We start from the raw sequence: 16,728 nt of genomic DNA, 5'->3' as shown, positions 1-16,728 counted from the left end.
TGCATATAACATAATACATTTCCTTCTAGAAGTTACACAAGCTGATTATGTGATATGTTCCAATATTAGACTTGGTAACACTTTGTAGCAAAAGTGTTAATGAAACTGCTAAATAAATTATTTAATGGAAATTGTACAAGTCCTATCCTTATTCCTCTGACAAAAATTAAGATGCTCATTTATATCCTGTAAAGTTTATAAAAATTACCATACAAGTATAATATAGAATTATATTATCTTATTAATAATTTTGATAAAACATGTTGTTCTTTGTCTTATCAGAATGTTGAAAGAAATAGAAGATAAAATATTGGAAGTGCTTTCAACCTCAGAAGGTAACATTCTAGAAGATGAGGAGGGGGTGAATGTTCTGAGCTCCTCAAAAGTCCTGGCAAATGAAATCTCTGAGAAACAGGCAGTTGCTGAAGTCACTGAAAAGTCGATAGATGCAGCTCGACAGGAATACCAGCCCATAGCAAATCACTCTACAGTGTTATTTTTTAGCATAGGTGAGTCTGTAAAATTGCTTATACTGCTGGCACATTCTCTCTTTGATCATACTATATCTTCGAAAAACAAATGGTTCCTGCCTTATATAAAAAGTCAATAGATACTGCCTAAATGGAGTACCAGCCCATAGCCAACCATCCAACAGTTATTCTCGACCATCTCAATTACTTGCCTTTTTATTGTAGATTGGGTGGATCAAATATTTACTCTGTTCATAATTATAATCAAATGTTTGTTTCTGATTTTTTATTCTGTATAATACTACTCAGTAATCCAGTTGATAAATGTTTATTACCTTTTGCACTTACAAGTTTTGCTTAAGGCTTTCACAGTTTTAGATGATCCAAAACATTTTATTTTCAGCAAATTTGGCAAACATTGATCCAATGTACCAATATTCTCTGGTTTGGTTTGTTAATCTCTACAAAACTGCTATTGACAACACAGAGAAATCTGAAAATGTGGAAGAGAGAATTGAAGAGCTATCAAAATATTTTACCTATTCATTGTACGTCAACATATGCCGCAGTCTTTTTGAAAAGGTATTTTGGATTCCTTCACACTATAATTTCCATAAGTTTCAGTCATATAAGTTATGTTTTTAATTTAATTTTTATTACTACTTCTGGATAGTGGACATAAAATTTTACATTCAACATGTGTATTTTCAGAGCCTGTATAGTGCAGGCTTATTACTGCACCACATTTAAAAAAGAATGGATGTAAGAAAATGAACTTTTTTGCATTTTGATGTGTACAATGTTAACTAAAATCATCATGGCGAATCTAAACAAAATTATTTTTATTTGCATATTATTGTTGATGTACTTTGAAATTTAGTGTATGGTCAATTAATATTATTATGAAATTATTAGTATGAGAGAGGTTTTTATATTGTGGTTAAATTGATTTGTTTTTAATTGGACCTAGCTTGAATTTTATATTGTTGGTTTAAGTTTAATTTAGTATAAATCAATTTGTTTCAATTATTTTTTAATGAAGTTGCTTCAGTTTATGAAGTCACTATTTGTGTTAGTTGATTATATGAGGACATTCATATAAACAGAAAAAAGATAACTAGGGGGAAGGTCTTTAAGGAGATTGTTTATATAGGTTAACACATTCAGCGCCATGTGTATCATAAATGATACACAGCAGCACTAACGTTGTGGGCCATGTGTATCATTTATGATACACAAAGCTGTTTAGGCAGGGGCCGAGTTAAAATTTTCATTTTTACCGTCAGGGGCCAAGTGCGATTTAAGATCAACAGTGCTTTTAGAAACACAGTACTATAATTCTTTTTGAAATCAGACGAACAGTATTGGCAGTACGTCAATTTTTCATGTCTGTGCAAAAATGATACACGTGGCCCAGACCAAATCAACTAAATTTTGTTGGTAGGGGCCATGTGTATCATTTTTGCACACTTGATAATTTTTGTATTATTATACTTGAATTTTACAAATAGCCCTGTTCTTCTAAAATTCTGAATTCTACAAAAAAGACGTTGATGTATGCAAAGGTGACAATTTGACTCCAAGAAAAATTGACAGATTTTTACGAGAGCCAAATGAAGACGATAGTGATGTTGATTTGAGTGGGGAAAGCGAAGTATTTGACTCTGATCGTGATCCGGAATATCATCCAAGTGTGGACAGTGATTATAGTGACACTCGAAAACCACGATTCAGTCGACTATTTGAAAAACTATTTGAAAGACAAGGTGATCAAGACAATGTAGCAGGACCTTCAATTACAGCCAGAGAGGATGTGAGTAGTGAAGATAGTGAATATGAAAAACTACTAAAAAAGAAAAACTACCGAAAAAGAAAGAAAGCTGTAAAAGGGGCAACTGAAAAAAAGAAAAATTCAAGCAAGAAGTATGAAGAACCATAAATTTGACCATAACAATAAAAAAGAAAATTTACATGACATAAAAAAAATAATAACAGGAAAGTTACTGAGAACGAAACTGAACAAGACAAAGATGAAATAGACAAAACGGGTGACACTAGCGAGGAAGAAAATAAAGAGGAAGAGAATTATTATGAAAAAGATGAAGGTAATAATGGCGATGATGATTTTGATGAAGATGGCGATGACGAAGAAGAAAATTATCAAGAGTCTCAAACAGAAGGAAAGGGAAAAAATAAAGAGAAGAAAAGGAAGAGGACTGCAAGGGAGCATGAATATAAATTGACAGTTTTTGGAACAGAAAGAGACATCAAATGGGAAGATTGGCAAGGAAGACAAAAAACATTCGCTTTTACTGGGCGGGCAGGAATAAATCCAGAAGTTAGTCCACAATTAGCAAATAAAAATCCAGTTGATTTTTTTTTTTTTTCTTGACGATGAAATAATCAATTTGATGGTTGACCAAACGAATCTTTATGCTATGCAAACTATTGTAAATGAAAGTGATGTTTTACCTCAATCAAGACTTCATTACTGGGAGCCGACAGACGCCGTAGAAATGAAGAAATTTATAGGTCTTCTTGGCTTAGTCAAATTTCAAAATTGGAGTAAAAATAAATTGTGGAATAAAATTTTTGTGTAAACAGTGAAACAAGTTTACACGGTATGTGACATTTGCGAAGGAAATCCCTACATGTGCCGTACCTGTTTCAACAACAAACACTAGTCTTGTAATTCACGAAAACTTACAGTTTTTATTTTAGCAGCTCAACTAATGATCTTTTATTTTATAGGTACCCATTTTATATTCATTTTATATTTTACCAGTCGTATATAGACATTTGTATAATAAAACATGATTAGAAATAGAGTGTATGTACTTCATTAGAAACCTGTGATCTAAACAGTAATCTGACGTCCTGGGCCGGAACTGGCCGGGTTCTGTGGTAGGCCTGGGCCATGAGATTCAGTCTATAGCGTTAAAAGCATTGTAGAAGAGCTCAGTTTTGATACATATGGCTCAAACTAGAAACTGACGTATGTATCAGAAATGATACACGCGGCCCACTTGGTAACATGGGGCGTGTATCATTTTTTATACACATGGCCCTGACCGTTAATATATGGAAAAACCTAATGGCCCGTGCTAAATGGATTGTGTCATATGCCCTGGCGCTGAATGTGTTAAGAATAGGATTGACCCTATGAGTGACCCTTGTAAATGAACACTATGACTATATATGAAGACACACAGAAGCTGAAAGAAATACTCCTGAGATAAGACTTGGAAGGACTCAATCTATCCCCTTCAAGAATATATCACAAAATTGAAACTGCTATTGACTTTGACTATGCAAATCTGGATGAAGCTGACATCTCTACACAAATCCTTGACACAGAAATAACTGATCATCCAGTTCAGCTATGTAATATTAGCTTATGTATATTAGCTATGTATATTAATATAACTTAGTCCGTAGTTACATTCCAGAAAATACACTCAAAAGAAACATTCAGCAAGTAATGGATGTTTCAACAATGAAACCATTCTCACTACTAGAAATACCCAACCATGTCAATAAATTATACACTTGAAAGAACACTTTTCAATAGCAAGCATAACCATCTTCAACCATCAACAATGTTCCAGTACCTATAAATATGCAATGTCTTCCTACAAATGAAGCAGTGTTGAAATTAGTAAGGTTATAGATGGATTAAGACATAATTCTTTAGCAATAGTAAATGATTTATCATAAAAATTGGTTAATTACTGTAAAAATGAAACCTGATTTTTTACCTCACCTTGCTGTTATTGTCCAGAACAGGGTGCCATCTCCAAAAATTCTAGATTCCACATACTTTGAAGGATCAAAAGGAATGGGGCATTCATTTTCAGAAAAAGTAGTAAAGAAACAGTTTGTGATAGCAAAGACACTCTGGTTTGCTATGATGAGGTTCCTTTGAGAAAAACCTCTTTCACATAGGATTACAGAAAGAGGAAGAAATTATTAAACTTGAGATGAAAATGGATGAGTTCAAAAGCAAATTTAAGGAAAACTATTTATTGGTTGAAAAAAAGAAAAATAAACAGTAAAGTTTATCAAATATATCCAGTTTCAAACTTAGTATACTCAAGTAAGCTATTCTAAAACTATTCAAACTAAACTCTACTCATCAGTAGTTAGTGAAGGATGTAAATTAAACCATATGAACATCCCCCATACAATAAACAAAAACGAAGACCATGGTAGTTTTCTTTCAGAAAATCGTTTTTATCTGTTGACACCACTGGATGAAGATTCCCAAAGTAGCTCAAACTCTGTGGCAACTGAATAAAAATATGTTCCTAACTAAAGAATTTTAATTTATGCAGTCATGGGAAGAATTTATCTTGGTATATTAACGAAAACCAACCTTTAAAAGTATCAGTCTGTTGGTTTTGTTAAACCTGGAGATCATACCTGTAATGTATTGAATTACAATAATAATTATTATACATATTATAAATTGTTACTGGCAAGTTAAAGCCATAGCCAAAGACCAACTGTATGATCGTATGATGCTGTGACGTCATATGGGGTGATCAGTTTGAATAAATGCCATTGGCTGTTCTCATCACGCCACCAGATCATACCACCACTACCACTTCCAGTGTCCTGCCCTTGTCTCTCTCTCAGTTACCCTCCAACCTTAACCGAGCACAGTCGATGATGTAAACTAATTCAGTCTTTTATTCCGATTCCCCGTAACACGTACACAACAATTGGCGACGAGGTATTAATGCGATCCCGCGAGTGCAATGCAACCTGTTCGATTGTGCGTAAATAATTTCTCCGAAAATTATAGTGGGAGGAAGTGTGTCTGTAGTTTGGCGTCACGTGGACTCAAAATCGGTACATTTTGATGTTGGAAGACAAGGTCGTAAATTGGAACATTTCGTCTTTATTTAGTGAAACAGTAAAAATGGCGGGAATTATTGGCGGAATCGGTGACTTCGACAACAGTGCAGAAACTTGGAATTCGTATGTTGAACGATTTGAATTATTCGTTGACTGTAACAGTATTAGTGACGACAAAAAGGTTAGTACGTTACTAACAGTCGTGGGTGTGAAAACGTACAGTTTGTTACGAGATTTATGTACGCCGGAAAAACCTTCAGTGAAAAAGTTCGATGAATTAGTGAAGTTAATTCAGGACCATTTGTACCCGAAGCCATCATTCATAGCTGAAAGGTACAAGTTCAGCAAAAGGAATCAGCAGGAAGGAGAATCAGTCGCAGAGTACATCGCCAGCCTCAAGAAGTTGTCTGCATACTGCGAGTTTGGCGCATCCCTCAACGACTGTCTTAGAGACAGACTGGTGAGCGGCATCAGGAGTGAGTCGACCAAGCAGAGGCTGTTGGGAGAGACCACCCTAACCTTCGACCAGGCTGTGAAAATCGTCTGCTCAGTGGAAGCGGCGGAGAAGAATGCGGCGGCATTGACAGTGAACGGCGGCAGCCGGGTCCAGCGGATGGCAGCGCATCACCACCCACATGTGAGAGTCGGCGGCAGCGCGAGCTACAACGCAAGGCACGAAGTCAAAGTGCAGTGTACGTGCTGTGGGCAGTGTGGTCACTATAGGAAGCAGTGCAAATTGTTTGGTGTTGTGTGTCACAAATGTGGTAAAAGAAATCACATATCTAAGGTATGTCAATCTACTGAAATTAGTAAGTTACCAGACAATCAGCTTTCGAAAGTTAAGAAAGGTATATCTTATCAGTCTAATTTTCAAAACAAGAAAAACAAAGATTATAAGAAACATAATTTTGTAAATGATAGTTCAGAACTGTCAGATTCAAATAATTCTAAGAATTATGTTCAGAGTGATGAAAATCTTGAGAGTTATGTCGAGGACATACAGAATTTATTTAAAGTAAATGAAACTCACGGTGAAAGAATTAGAGTTGACCCAATTAAGATTAAAGTCCTAGTGCAAGGTCGAGAAACCATATTTGAAGTTGATACTGGAGCTAGTGTCACAGTGTGTAGTGAGGATTTTTATGAAAATAATTTTAGTTCTTGTAAATTGTTAGAAAACGACCTAACTTTGAGTTCGTACACTAATGAACCTATTATACCTGTGGGCAAAGTTAATGTTGATGTTTGCTATGAGAAAATACATAAATGCTTAGATTTGTATGTGATTAGAGGAGGTTCACATCCTTTAATGGGTCGTGATTGGCTTAAAGTACTGGGAGTTGACATTTCGTTTAAAAATAACTTGTGTGTTATAAACAGACCTATAGATAACAAGGCTAATTTCGAGACAATGACGTCCGAGCTAACTAATCAATTTCCAGAAGTGTTCACTGAGAAACTAGGTCAGTATACAGGCGAACCAGTAAAACTAAATCTAAAAGAAAATGCTAGACCTAGGTATTTTAAGCCAAGACCGATACCATTCTCATTGAAAAGTAAGGTAGAAAAAGAACTACAACGCTTAGTTGACGAACAAGTGTTAATTCCAGTAAGCAGCTCGGAATGGGGAACGCCCATTGTACCAGTATTAAAAAAGAACGGTGAAATTAGGCTATGTGGAGACTTTAAAGTTACTCTAAATCAGTATCTAGAAGTAGACAAGTACCCTATACCTAGAATAGAAGATTTATTTGCAAATTTACAGCATGGAGAACGTTTCTCTAAAATAGATCTTAGTCAAGCCTATATGCAATTAAAGTTAGACAGTGAGTCACAAAAATTATGTACAATTAGCACGCATAAGGGTCTTTTCTCATATTGTAGAATGCCTTATGGAATCTCATCAGCCCCAGGCATATTTCAAAGAGTTATTGAACAATCTTTGCATAATTTAGAAGGCATATCAGTGTTCATGGATGATATTCTTATCACCGCACCTAATAACGAAACTCATGTAAGTAGGTTGCAAGAGGTTTGTAAACGCCTGAGTGAAAAAGGATTTACCGTAAAGAAAGATAAATGTACGTTCTTTGTAGACAAAATCGAGTATCTTGGTTTTAGTATCGATAAAGATGGACTGCATACCTCTGAATCTAAAATTAAAGCTATAAATCAAGCACCTGTACCTAAATCTGTCACTCAAGTCAAAGCTTTTATTGGCTTGGTAAATTATTATGGAAAGTTTATCAATAATTTGTCAACAATCTTGAGTCCGTTGTACAACTTGTTAAAAAAGGACGTGCCATTTGATTTTGATGAAAAATTTCTCAAATCATTTAGCCATGTCAAGGATGTTTTGACTAAAGCACCAGTTTTGGCGCATTATGATTCAAAGTTGCCTGTAAAACTAGCAGTAGACGCAAGCTCGACAGGGCTGGGCTGCGTACTTAGTATCATAACCCCTGAAGGCGTTGAGAAACCTATTGCATACCACTCTCGTACTTTATCACCAGCAGAATGTCAATATTCACAAATAGATAAGGAAGCTTTAGCAGTAGTATATGGAGTAAGGAAATTTCATCAATATTTGTATGGCCGAAAATTCACATTGTGTACTGATCACAAACCTTTAATTAGCATATTTTGACCGAAAAAGGGTTTACCTGTTTTCGCAGCAAGCCGATTACAAAGATACGCATTATTTTTAAGTGGATACAATTTTGATGTACAGTATGTAAGGTCAGAAAAGCATGGTAACGCAGACGCATTATCACGCTTACCATTAAGCACTAAACACGTTGTAAATAATAACAATGAACCAAGGTGGAAAGGTACCTATTTACACTGTATCGCTGAAAGTTCAGTACCTTTAACTTTTGAAGATGTAAAAGCTGAAACCCAAAATGATCCTATTATAAAACAAATACATAACTATGTGATGTACGGATGGCCAAATTTTTTGTCAGGAGAGAATAGGGAATTGTTACCTTATTTCCAAAGGAAGGACGAGCTAACAGTTGAGCATGGCATTGTTATGTGGGGATATAAAATTGTTGTTCCTAACAAGTTGCGTAGCTACGTATTAAATGAGTTACACGCGAGTCACTTGGGAATTGTAAAAATGAAGTCAGTAGCAAGATCCTATATTTGGTGGCCAATTATAGATGAAAACATTGAAAGCCTAGCGAACAATTGCTCTTCCTGTCTTATGGAACGTTCTAGTCCTAGTAAGAGTAATCTACATGTTTGGGCACTATCCATCTATGCCATGGGAAAGATTGCATATTGATTACTTGGGTCCTTTCAAAGATAAGACCTACTTGGTAGTAATTGATGCTTACACTAAGTGGTTGGAAGTATTTGAAGTAGGCTCTACTTCAGCTAAGCTAGCCATAGAAAAGTTAAGAGAACTATTTTCTAGATTTGGATTACCTGTCACTATCCATAGTGATAATGGACCAGCATTTACCTCAGTTGAATTTAAAAATTTCATGCAACTTAATGGTATAATACATACATTTTCACCAGCTTATCATCCTGAGTCTAATGGTCAGGCTGAGAACTCAGTTAAGTATGCTAAACGTAAAATAAGATTGGCTTTTCAAGAAAATATTGATACTAAAGTAGCCTTGAATAGGATGTTATTTGATTACAGAAACTCCGTTCATAGTACTACTAACGAGACACCTGCCAAATTAATGTTCAATAGACCACTAAGATGCAGGCTAGATTTACTCAGACCTAATGTAGCCAGAACTGTGCAATTAAAACAGGACAAACAAAAAGAATATTTTGGCGGTAGAAAAACGAGAATTCTATTTCCTAATCAATCTGTATTAGTGAGAGATTATCGCTCTAAAGACAAATGGATAGAGGGCATTGTCATAAAACAGTTAAATAATGTGATGTATTCTGTTATGACAAAAACTGGTTTAATTTGGAGTAGACATATTGATCAGCTGATAGGACTACACAGTAGTATTGTTGACAGTGACAGTCAAATTCCACCATCTCAGGACCATACAGTTGCGGAGCGTGAGGCAGGCGCTCAGTGTCCGCCAACTCTAAGCCCAGTCAGAATTAGTAACACTGACCTCACTAGATCAGCTGGTCTCTCCCCCTCCTCACCGCATCATACCTCTCCATGTCACATCACTACCCCTCATTCTAGACCACGTCTTTCTCTACCCTCAGCTGTTCCTTCTCCTGTCACTAGAACAGCTGATCATACAAACAGATACCCAACTCGTATTAGGAAACCTGTAGAGAAATTAAACTTGTAAATAACTTACAGTACTTAAGGATGACATTTAATAATGATATGTGTTATTTATATTTAAATAATTATTATACATATTATAAATTGTTACTGGCAAGTTAATCAAATCAAATCAAATCAAATCAAATATCCTTTATTTCCATCAGACATGTAACATGCATTGGATTGCGTCATAAATATTAAAAAAAAACCACATGTACAGTTTTGTATCTATAAAATTATTATTAATCAATTATTAATATTTATATATTATAATTAATCAATTATTAAAACTAATTAATTTTACATCATACAGACTATTTATTTCCAATAAATTCACTGAGGGTGTAGAAACATTTTTCTATTAAAAAAGCCTTCAGTGATCTCTTAAAGACCATTATATCATTTACATTCTTTAGGTCCACAGGAAGAGAATTATAAAAAATTACGGCATTATAAAAACAGTGATGTTTGAAAAAAGAGGTTGCATGGGGGGGAATATTTAATTTGTTGCTATTTCTGAGACAGTGTCCGGACTGCGGAATTAGTGACTCGAAAATGCCCTGGTTTTGCTTAAAAAAGACCAATGTGTGGTAAATATATATACTTGGAAAAGTAAGCAGATTGAAGTTCTTAAAGTGTGATTTGCAGGATTCTGATTGACGGATGCCAGCAATAGCTCTCACCGCTTTCTTCTGCAAAAGAAAGACATGGTTTGTTCTGCAATTTTCAAAACCCCAAATTTCAACAGCGTATGAAAGGTAGGGATAAACAAAAATACCAGCACAGACTTTACGTGCGACATGATTTACATGAAAGGAGAAGCTAAGATTCCTATCGACAATTAGGCCTAAAAACTTGACCATTTGCTCAGAACAAACCTCTGTATCGCCAACCCAAACACTCAAAGAGTCATTGCGTCTTGATGAAATTGAAAAATCTAGCAATGTAGTTTTATCAGTATTCACGGCCAAACCATTACTCTGAAACCACTGGACTATTGAATTACACTGAACAAACGTATTTATCTCCATATTGAAACGACAAGACTCATCAATTACAAGTGATGTGTCGTCAGCAAACAAACACAACAAGCCCCTCGAAACACAACTGCTGAGGTCATTCACATACAAAATAAAGAGGAAGGGTCCAAGTATGGAGCCCTGTGGCACACCCGTCTTGACAATCTGCTCGTCAGAAAAGCATCTTTTCCTAGTATTTACGTCAACGTATGGAATTTCCACAACTTGTCTACGCTGACTCAAGAAAGATGACAGCCATTGATTTGCCAAGCCACGCACACCCACTCTGTCAAGCTTTTGCAAAAGAAGTTCATGCGAAACCATGTCAAATGCTTTTCTCAAATCAAAAAAGATACCAGTAGAAAACTGTCCTTCATCAAGAGCTTTAACAACTTTATCCAAGAGAGCAAACATTGCCTTCACAGTTGAGCCTCCCTTGACAAAGCCAAACTGTTTGTCAAACATAACTTTATTACTCTCCAGGAAAGCCGTTAACCTTATCAAAACTGCCTTCTCAAACACCTTAGAAAATGTCGATCCAATCGAAATAGGCCTGAAATTATCAAGTTCCTCAACCAGTCCCCTTTTATGTAACGGCTTCACTATAGACAACTTTAAAATGTCAGGAAACAGGCCATTTTCAAACGAAAAATTTATCAAATGAGCAAGTGGCCTAACAAAATACTCCGTACATGATTTAAGAAGCTTCGATGATATATTGTCGAAGCCAGAAGAAGCCTTTGCTTTTATAGATCTGATGATGTCAGATACTTCCACTTCAGAAACAGGTGAAAAGAAAAATGAAGACACCCCAGCACATGATTGTTGTTGAAGAAGAGACAACGATATGGAAGATGAACTTGCATTCGACACATTAATGAAGAAATCATTGAACAAGTTAGAAACGTCCTTCGGATCCCTAATAATTACTCCTTTACTATCCTTGATGGTTCGAGGGATATCTGCCAAAACTCTTGCCTTACCTCTATGCTCGTTCACTATGTCCCACACAGTCTTAACTTTATTTGATGAAGTCTGCAGTAAATGTTTAACTTTAGATGACTTAGCTTCCCTCACACTAGCCCTATATTGCCTCTTCAAAGAAAGGTATTGTTTTCTTCTCTCATCAGAAGAACTCAGGTCTTTAGTTTTATAATACCAATGCGCAACCAAATCACGTAGCTCAATTTGCTCCTGGGTTAAAGACACTTTGGCATTTGGAGAACGCCCACGAATCCGAACCCTTTTCTCAGGAAAAGCCTGAATGAAATAAAACTCTATAGAGGACATAAACAAGCTCATCTTATCATCCATTGTTCTAGCTGCGTAAACATCATGCCATGTTTCCCCACCCAGAAGATGTCTAAAAATACGAACATTATCTTCTACAAATGATCGCTTAAGCATAAACTTAGGGCAATCAGGACTAGATAAATACCTGACATGTGAGATTTGTGCATGGTGATCGGACAGTGCATTTATCACGACAGAGCAACTGAAAATGTCTTCAGAAAGATCAGTATATACGTGATCAATTAGGGACCGGGAGTTTTTAAATTCCCTCGTAAATGAATTTACTTTATTGCTTAAATCGTGAGATGCCATCATGGATAGAAGACTATCTACTTTCATGTCAGCAACAGAGAGATTAACATTGAAATCACCCACAACAACAGTTTCTAACTTCTGGATTTATAATTTTTTGGAGGCAATCGGATAAACATTCATAAAACATCTCATGTTCTTGCACTGACGCTGAAAAAGGTTTCGGTTTATAAGCGGTAACAACAAGAAGAGGAAATTGTCTGAACTGAAAAATCGCTGCCGCAAGCTCACACCTACCCTCCTGACAAAATCGGGAGACATCTAAAACATTGTGTTTTATTGAAGGTTTACTAAAAATGCAAACACCTCCCTTTTGATAAATTTTCCTACAGAAAGCTGTAACACCAGTGTAACCATGCAGTGACAAAACCTCAAACTCAAAATCTCTCAGGTGGTGTTCAGACAAACAAATTATATCTACATTTTCGGCGTCAATAAAAAGTTGAAAATTATCAATCTTGTTATTTATACCCTGAACATTTTGATGAAGAATCTTTACAGTATCAGGTGGGCTATCCAGGTGTCCAAGATCTGCCACTGCAGAGTCCCCGGGGGGACCACTCATAAAAAATCTGTGCAAGGGGTCAACACCTTTTCAAAACCCTCAGACTGCTGCAATGCCGCAATGAAAACAGACTCAAAAAGCGTAGCTAGATGAGTTATACCTCTCCTATTGAGGTGTCGTCCGTCTCGGGCCAGGTCACGCCTCCCTACAGAGCAGTTAGCCTCCACATAAGTGACTCCAAAGTTACCACACATCAGCTCAATTTGTTCATTAAAGTGAAAAAGGGCCTTGTATGAAATGTCAGTTCTAGTCAGTACACTGTTTACAAAAACTTTGGAATTTGGAAACTGAGTCCTTACAGTGTACAGCAAATCCGCCATGCTGTGAAGTGCTTGACGTTTACCATGGCCGCCATTGTAGCCAGGCCCCCCCTTGTAGCCTCGTATAAGATTGTTTGTGCCTACATGTAAATAAATAACAGAGAACTGCCTGTTAACTAGCTTCAACAAGTTCTGCTTGATATCATTAATTTTAGCCCCAGGGCAACACTCGACATGACCCCCTTTTTGTTGAGTACTTTTACCTGCATGTCGTATGATTGAATCTCCAATCAATAAAACATTCTTAAAATTCAGGCTGTCGCCACTTGAAAGCTCTAAACAAGCAGAACCTGTTGAGGTTTGACCAGAAACAGAGGGGACGGGCAGTAAGGCATCCATCTCCCCCCCATCCATAGACTCAGACAGTTCAGCCATAAGATCGGGAGAACCAACACACCTCGCCCCCGACAGCACCTCCCCCTCCAGTCTTACAATTTCACTATTTAAATAATTAATGTTAGCTTCCAACACCTGTACGGTGGTCAGAAATCTGCCACGTTCTGCCTCCATGTCAGAAATCTTGACCTCCAGTTCCGAAATTACAGTGTTTGTGTTGTGAGTGACATCAGACCCAGAACACTCCTTTGACTTAGTACCACAAATACAGCCAGTTTCTACACTATTCACTTGGTCTCGTAAAATAACATTTTCTTGCTTACAAAGACTTAGTTTATTTTGGAGACTTTTTATTTCAAGATCACAGTCATCTTCTATAGCATCACACTCGTTACATTTATTCCTATAACTAGAGTTGAGATCTGTAAACTTAGTCTCTACAGTTTGTAATTGATAACAAAGACCTTCATTTTCAATTTTTAGATCCCTACAGAGCTTTTCTGTAGAGTCTAGTTTGGCCATAATGGCAGATATGTGAGGTACAAGCTTTTCAACAATGTCATTACCAAAATTGCTCCCTACTTTTTTAAGTTCAGAGCAGAAATTAGAAGCCAGTTCAATTACTTCATCATTTAAATGGTACAAACCATCCGTGCAATTAAGCATACCACTACCTCTAGTTACTGGTGGCATGTTGTAAGTAATTAATAAAATATACGTGGTCACTAGTTAATTATACAATAATATTTACAGCACAAATAATCACAGAAAATCAGTAATGTATACAAGAAATAAGCACCTTTAAATTAAAGCTGATTTACTACACTTAAATACAAAGTAACCCTTAACTATACAATAAAAGCAGCTTATCAATCAAGAGCAGTTCGTCCAAGCGATGCGCCGAACACATGAGCCATGAAAAACAACAGTCAGTAATATTTAGTAAACACAAACTGCAGGACAAGGCCGTTAAAACGCCCTCAAACAAGAATCCGCAAGGCCGGCAATGCAGGAGAGTGTTTTCATTGCAGTACAAAATTGAAGGCGCACCAACAAACACTCGCAGCGGTCAGTTAGAGCCGAGCCGGTCTGGTACAGCATTAGTCACAGGCGGGATAATTTGCTGCGGCGAGCAGTGGTTGGCAGCGGCGCACACTGCCTGCGCTGATGATGATAACGCTGCCTGTGATGAAGCTTGCAGTGGCCAACGTGTTCAGTTGGGTTAGTTACTGACTCATACATTCAGTTACTCACAGTAAACTGTCCCCGCTGATGTACGGAGCTAATACATCTGGCTTCAATGAAACTCCGACACACCCGGCCGAAAATAAACACCGCCAAATAATGACAATACAATACAAAATCAACGCAGCGAAATAACCCTTGTCAAGCTTCTGCAGACCAGGTCTGCCACCCTCCTTAAAGCCATAGCCAAAGACCAACTGTATGATCGTATGATGCTGTGACGTCATATGGGGTGATCAGTTTGAATAAATGCCATTGGCTGTTCTCATCACGCCACCAGATCATACCACCACTACCACTTCCAGTGTCCTGCCCTTGTCTCTCTCTCAGTTACCCTCCAACCTTAACCGAGCACAGTCGATGATGTAAACTAATTCAGTCTTTTATTCCGATTCCCCGTAACACGTACACAACAATACCAAGCAGGTTTTAAATGAGAAGAATGTAAAACAAGTATTAACAGATAAAGAAGATATCCTGATTTGTTGTTTGTGGCTCCAATGATGTTGCCAGAAATAAAGCACATGAAGTATTGGACGGCATACTGACCTTTATACTGACAGCAAAGTGGTTTTAGTGAACTAAACTCAAAGATATGACTTATCAGAATGGTCATGTGTGAATAGATAAATTAAGAAAACTAATTTAGAACTAAAAACTTAAGGTGATCGTTATGATAATGTGAGGTTTGTAGAAACGAGTAAAGCTGGCAGACACATGTGTGCTGTATGTGTTATGCATTTAAATTCAGTTGGAAAGACATGGTTGGGAATGAAGATACGGGAGACTCTAAAATATATCACAGGATGTCACTTCGATTTAGGTCTACCAAACCCAACCAAACTAATGTGGACTCTATTCAAGCGGGAAACTTCACCTCAACAGAAGAGTGGTTGAAGACGTAGGAATTCACAATAATATACAACAATTTTCCAATAGCATTACAATATTTCATGTAAATATTCAGTACTTATAAATAAGATTAATGAGTTGGATATATTTTTAAATGAATGTAAATATATTATAATTTCCCTTAATGGACAATTGCTTGCTCCTCTGGAGGTGGATTTTTACTTGCCTATTGGGTATAATTATTGGCAGCCAATTATTCTAAGAAAAACTTAGGACATATGGAATTATCTATATGCGTTAGTAATAGTTTTGTTTTTGAATAAAAATATATTATATTCTCTATAAGATACAATCATAAATTTTCTTTTTGAATTCTAGTTTTTGTGACAACAAATTTACATATAACAATATTTTAGGATAAACTGCTGTTCTCTCTTATCCTGTCAGTAAACTTGATGTTCAATACCAACAACATGGACCATGCAGAGTGGATGTTCTTGTTGACTGGTGGAGTGGGTCTAGACAATCCTCATCCTAACCCGGCCTCCTGGCTCCCCCAGAATTCTTGGGACGAGCTTTGCAGATGTGATGACCTGCCAATGTTCCAAGTAAGAAATGATGATCATCTTCACTCTGTTAATACTTAATGAGTTAATATTAATGTTGAACTTACTCTAATGTAAACTTTAAAAATAAATTGCCTTTTACTCTGTCACAATTAAAGTGTTAAAATAAATAAAACCAAACCTCTAATATTCAAATTTAATATATTTTTATGGATAAAGCACTGAAATCCAAAATGTTTAATGAAGTGATAAAATTTCTCCATTTGATCATAATAAGCAGTAGTATGTTATGTGTAAAAAATATATATTCTAGATCTGGGACATTATTTTTTTTTCAAAGGACTCTGATATATGTAACAAATGCAATAAACTTGTAGAATATATTTTGGTGTAATATAACATGGTTTTTCACAATTGTTTTTTTCCAAAACACATCCTTTCAGAGTTATAAATCTCCTATCAGTAAAAATTAAGGCTGTGTGTAGAGAGTATGGAGGCTACTTGATGAAAATGTACTCACTTAGAAGTTTTTACATATCTGCTAGTTGGCGCTACAACATTGTGGCAGCAGATGAAACAAGTTATTTTCCCACCTGGGCAATTACTTCATTTAAATACCCAGCTTGGAG

General features: G+C 36.4%; 1 protein-coding gene across 1 annotated transcript in view; it reads left to right on the top strand.

Moving 5' to 3' along the window:
• Positions 1–16,728, top strand: part of LOC124373716 (dynein axonemal heavy chain 7-like) — a gene marked incomplete at its 5' end in the record, with an annotated part of 76,293 nt that overhangs the window by 40,902 nt on the left and 18,663 nt on the right. The window contains 3 exon segments of the mRNA XM_046832060.1: positions 283–509; positions 874–1,052; positions 15,950–16,141. Of these exon segments, the coding sequence (XP_046688016.1) occupies positions 283–509; positions 874–1,052; positions 15,950–16,141 (598 nt within the window).

The sequence above is a fragment of the Homalodisca vitripennis genome, unplaced genomic scaffold (assembly GCF_021130785.1).
Source record: "Homalodisca vitripennis isolate AUS2020 unplaced genomic scaffold, UT_GWSS_2.1 ScUCBcl_6213;HRSCAF=13315, whole genome shotgun sequence".
Classification (NCBI taxonomy): Eukaryota; Metazoa; Arthropoda; class Insecta; order Hemiptera; family Cicadellidae; genus Homalodisca; species Homalodisca vitripennis.
This window is presented reverse-complemented; position numbering and strand designations above follow the sequence as displayed.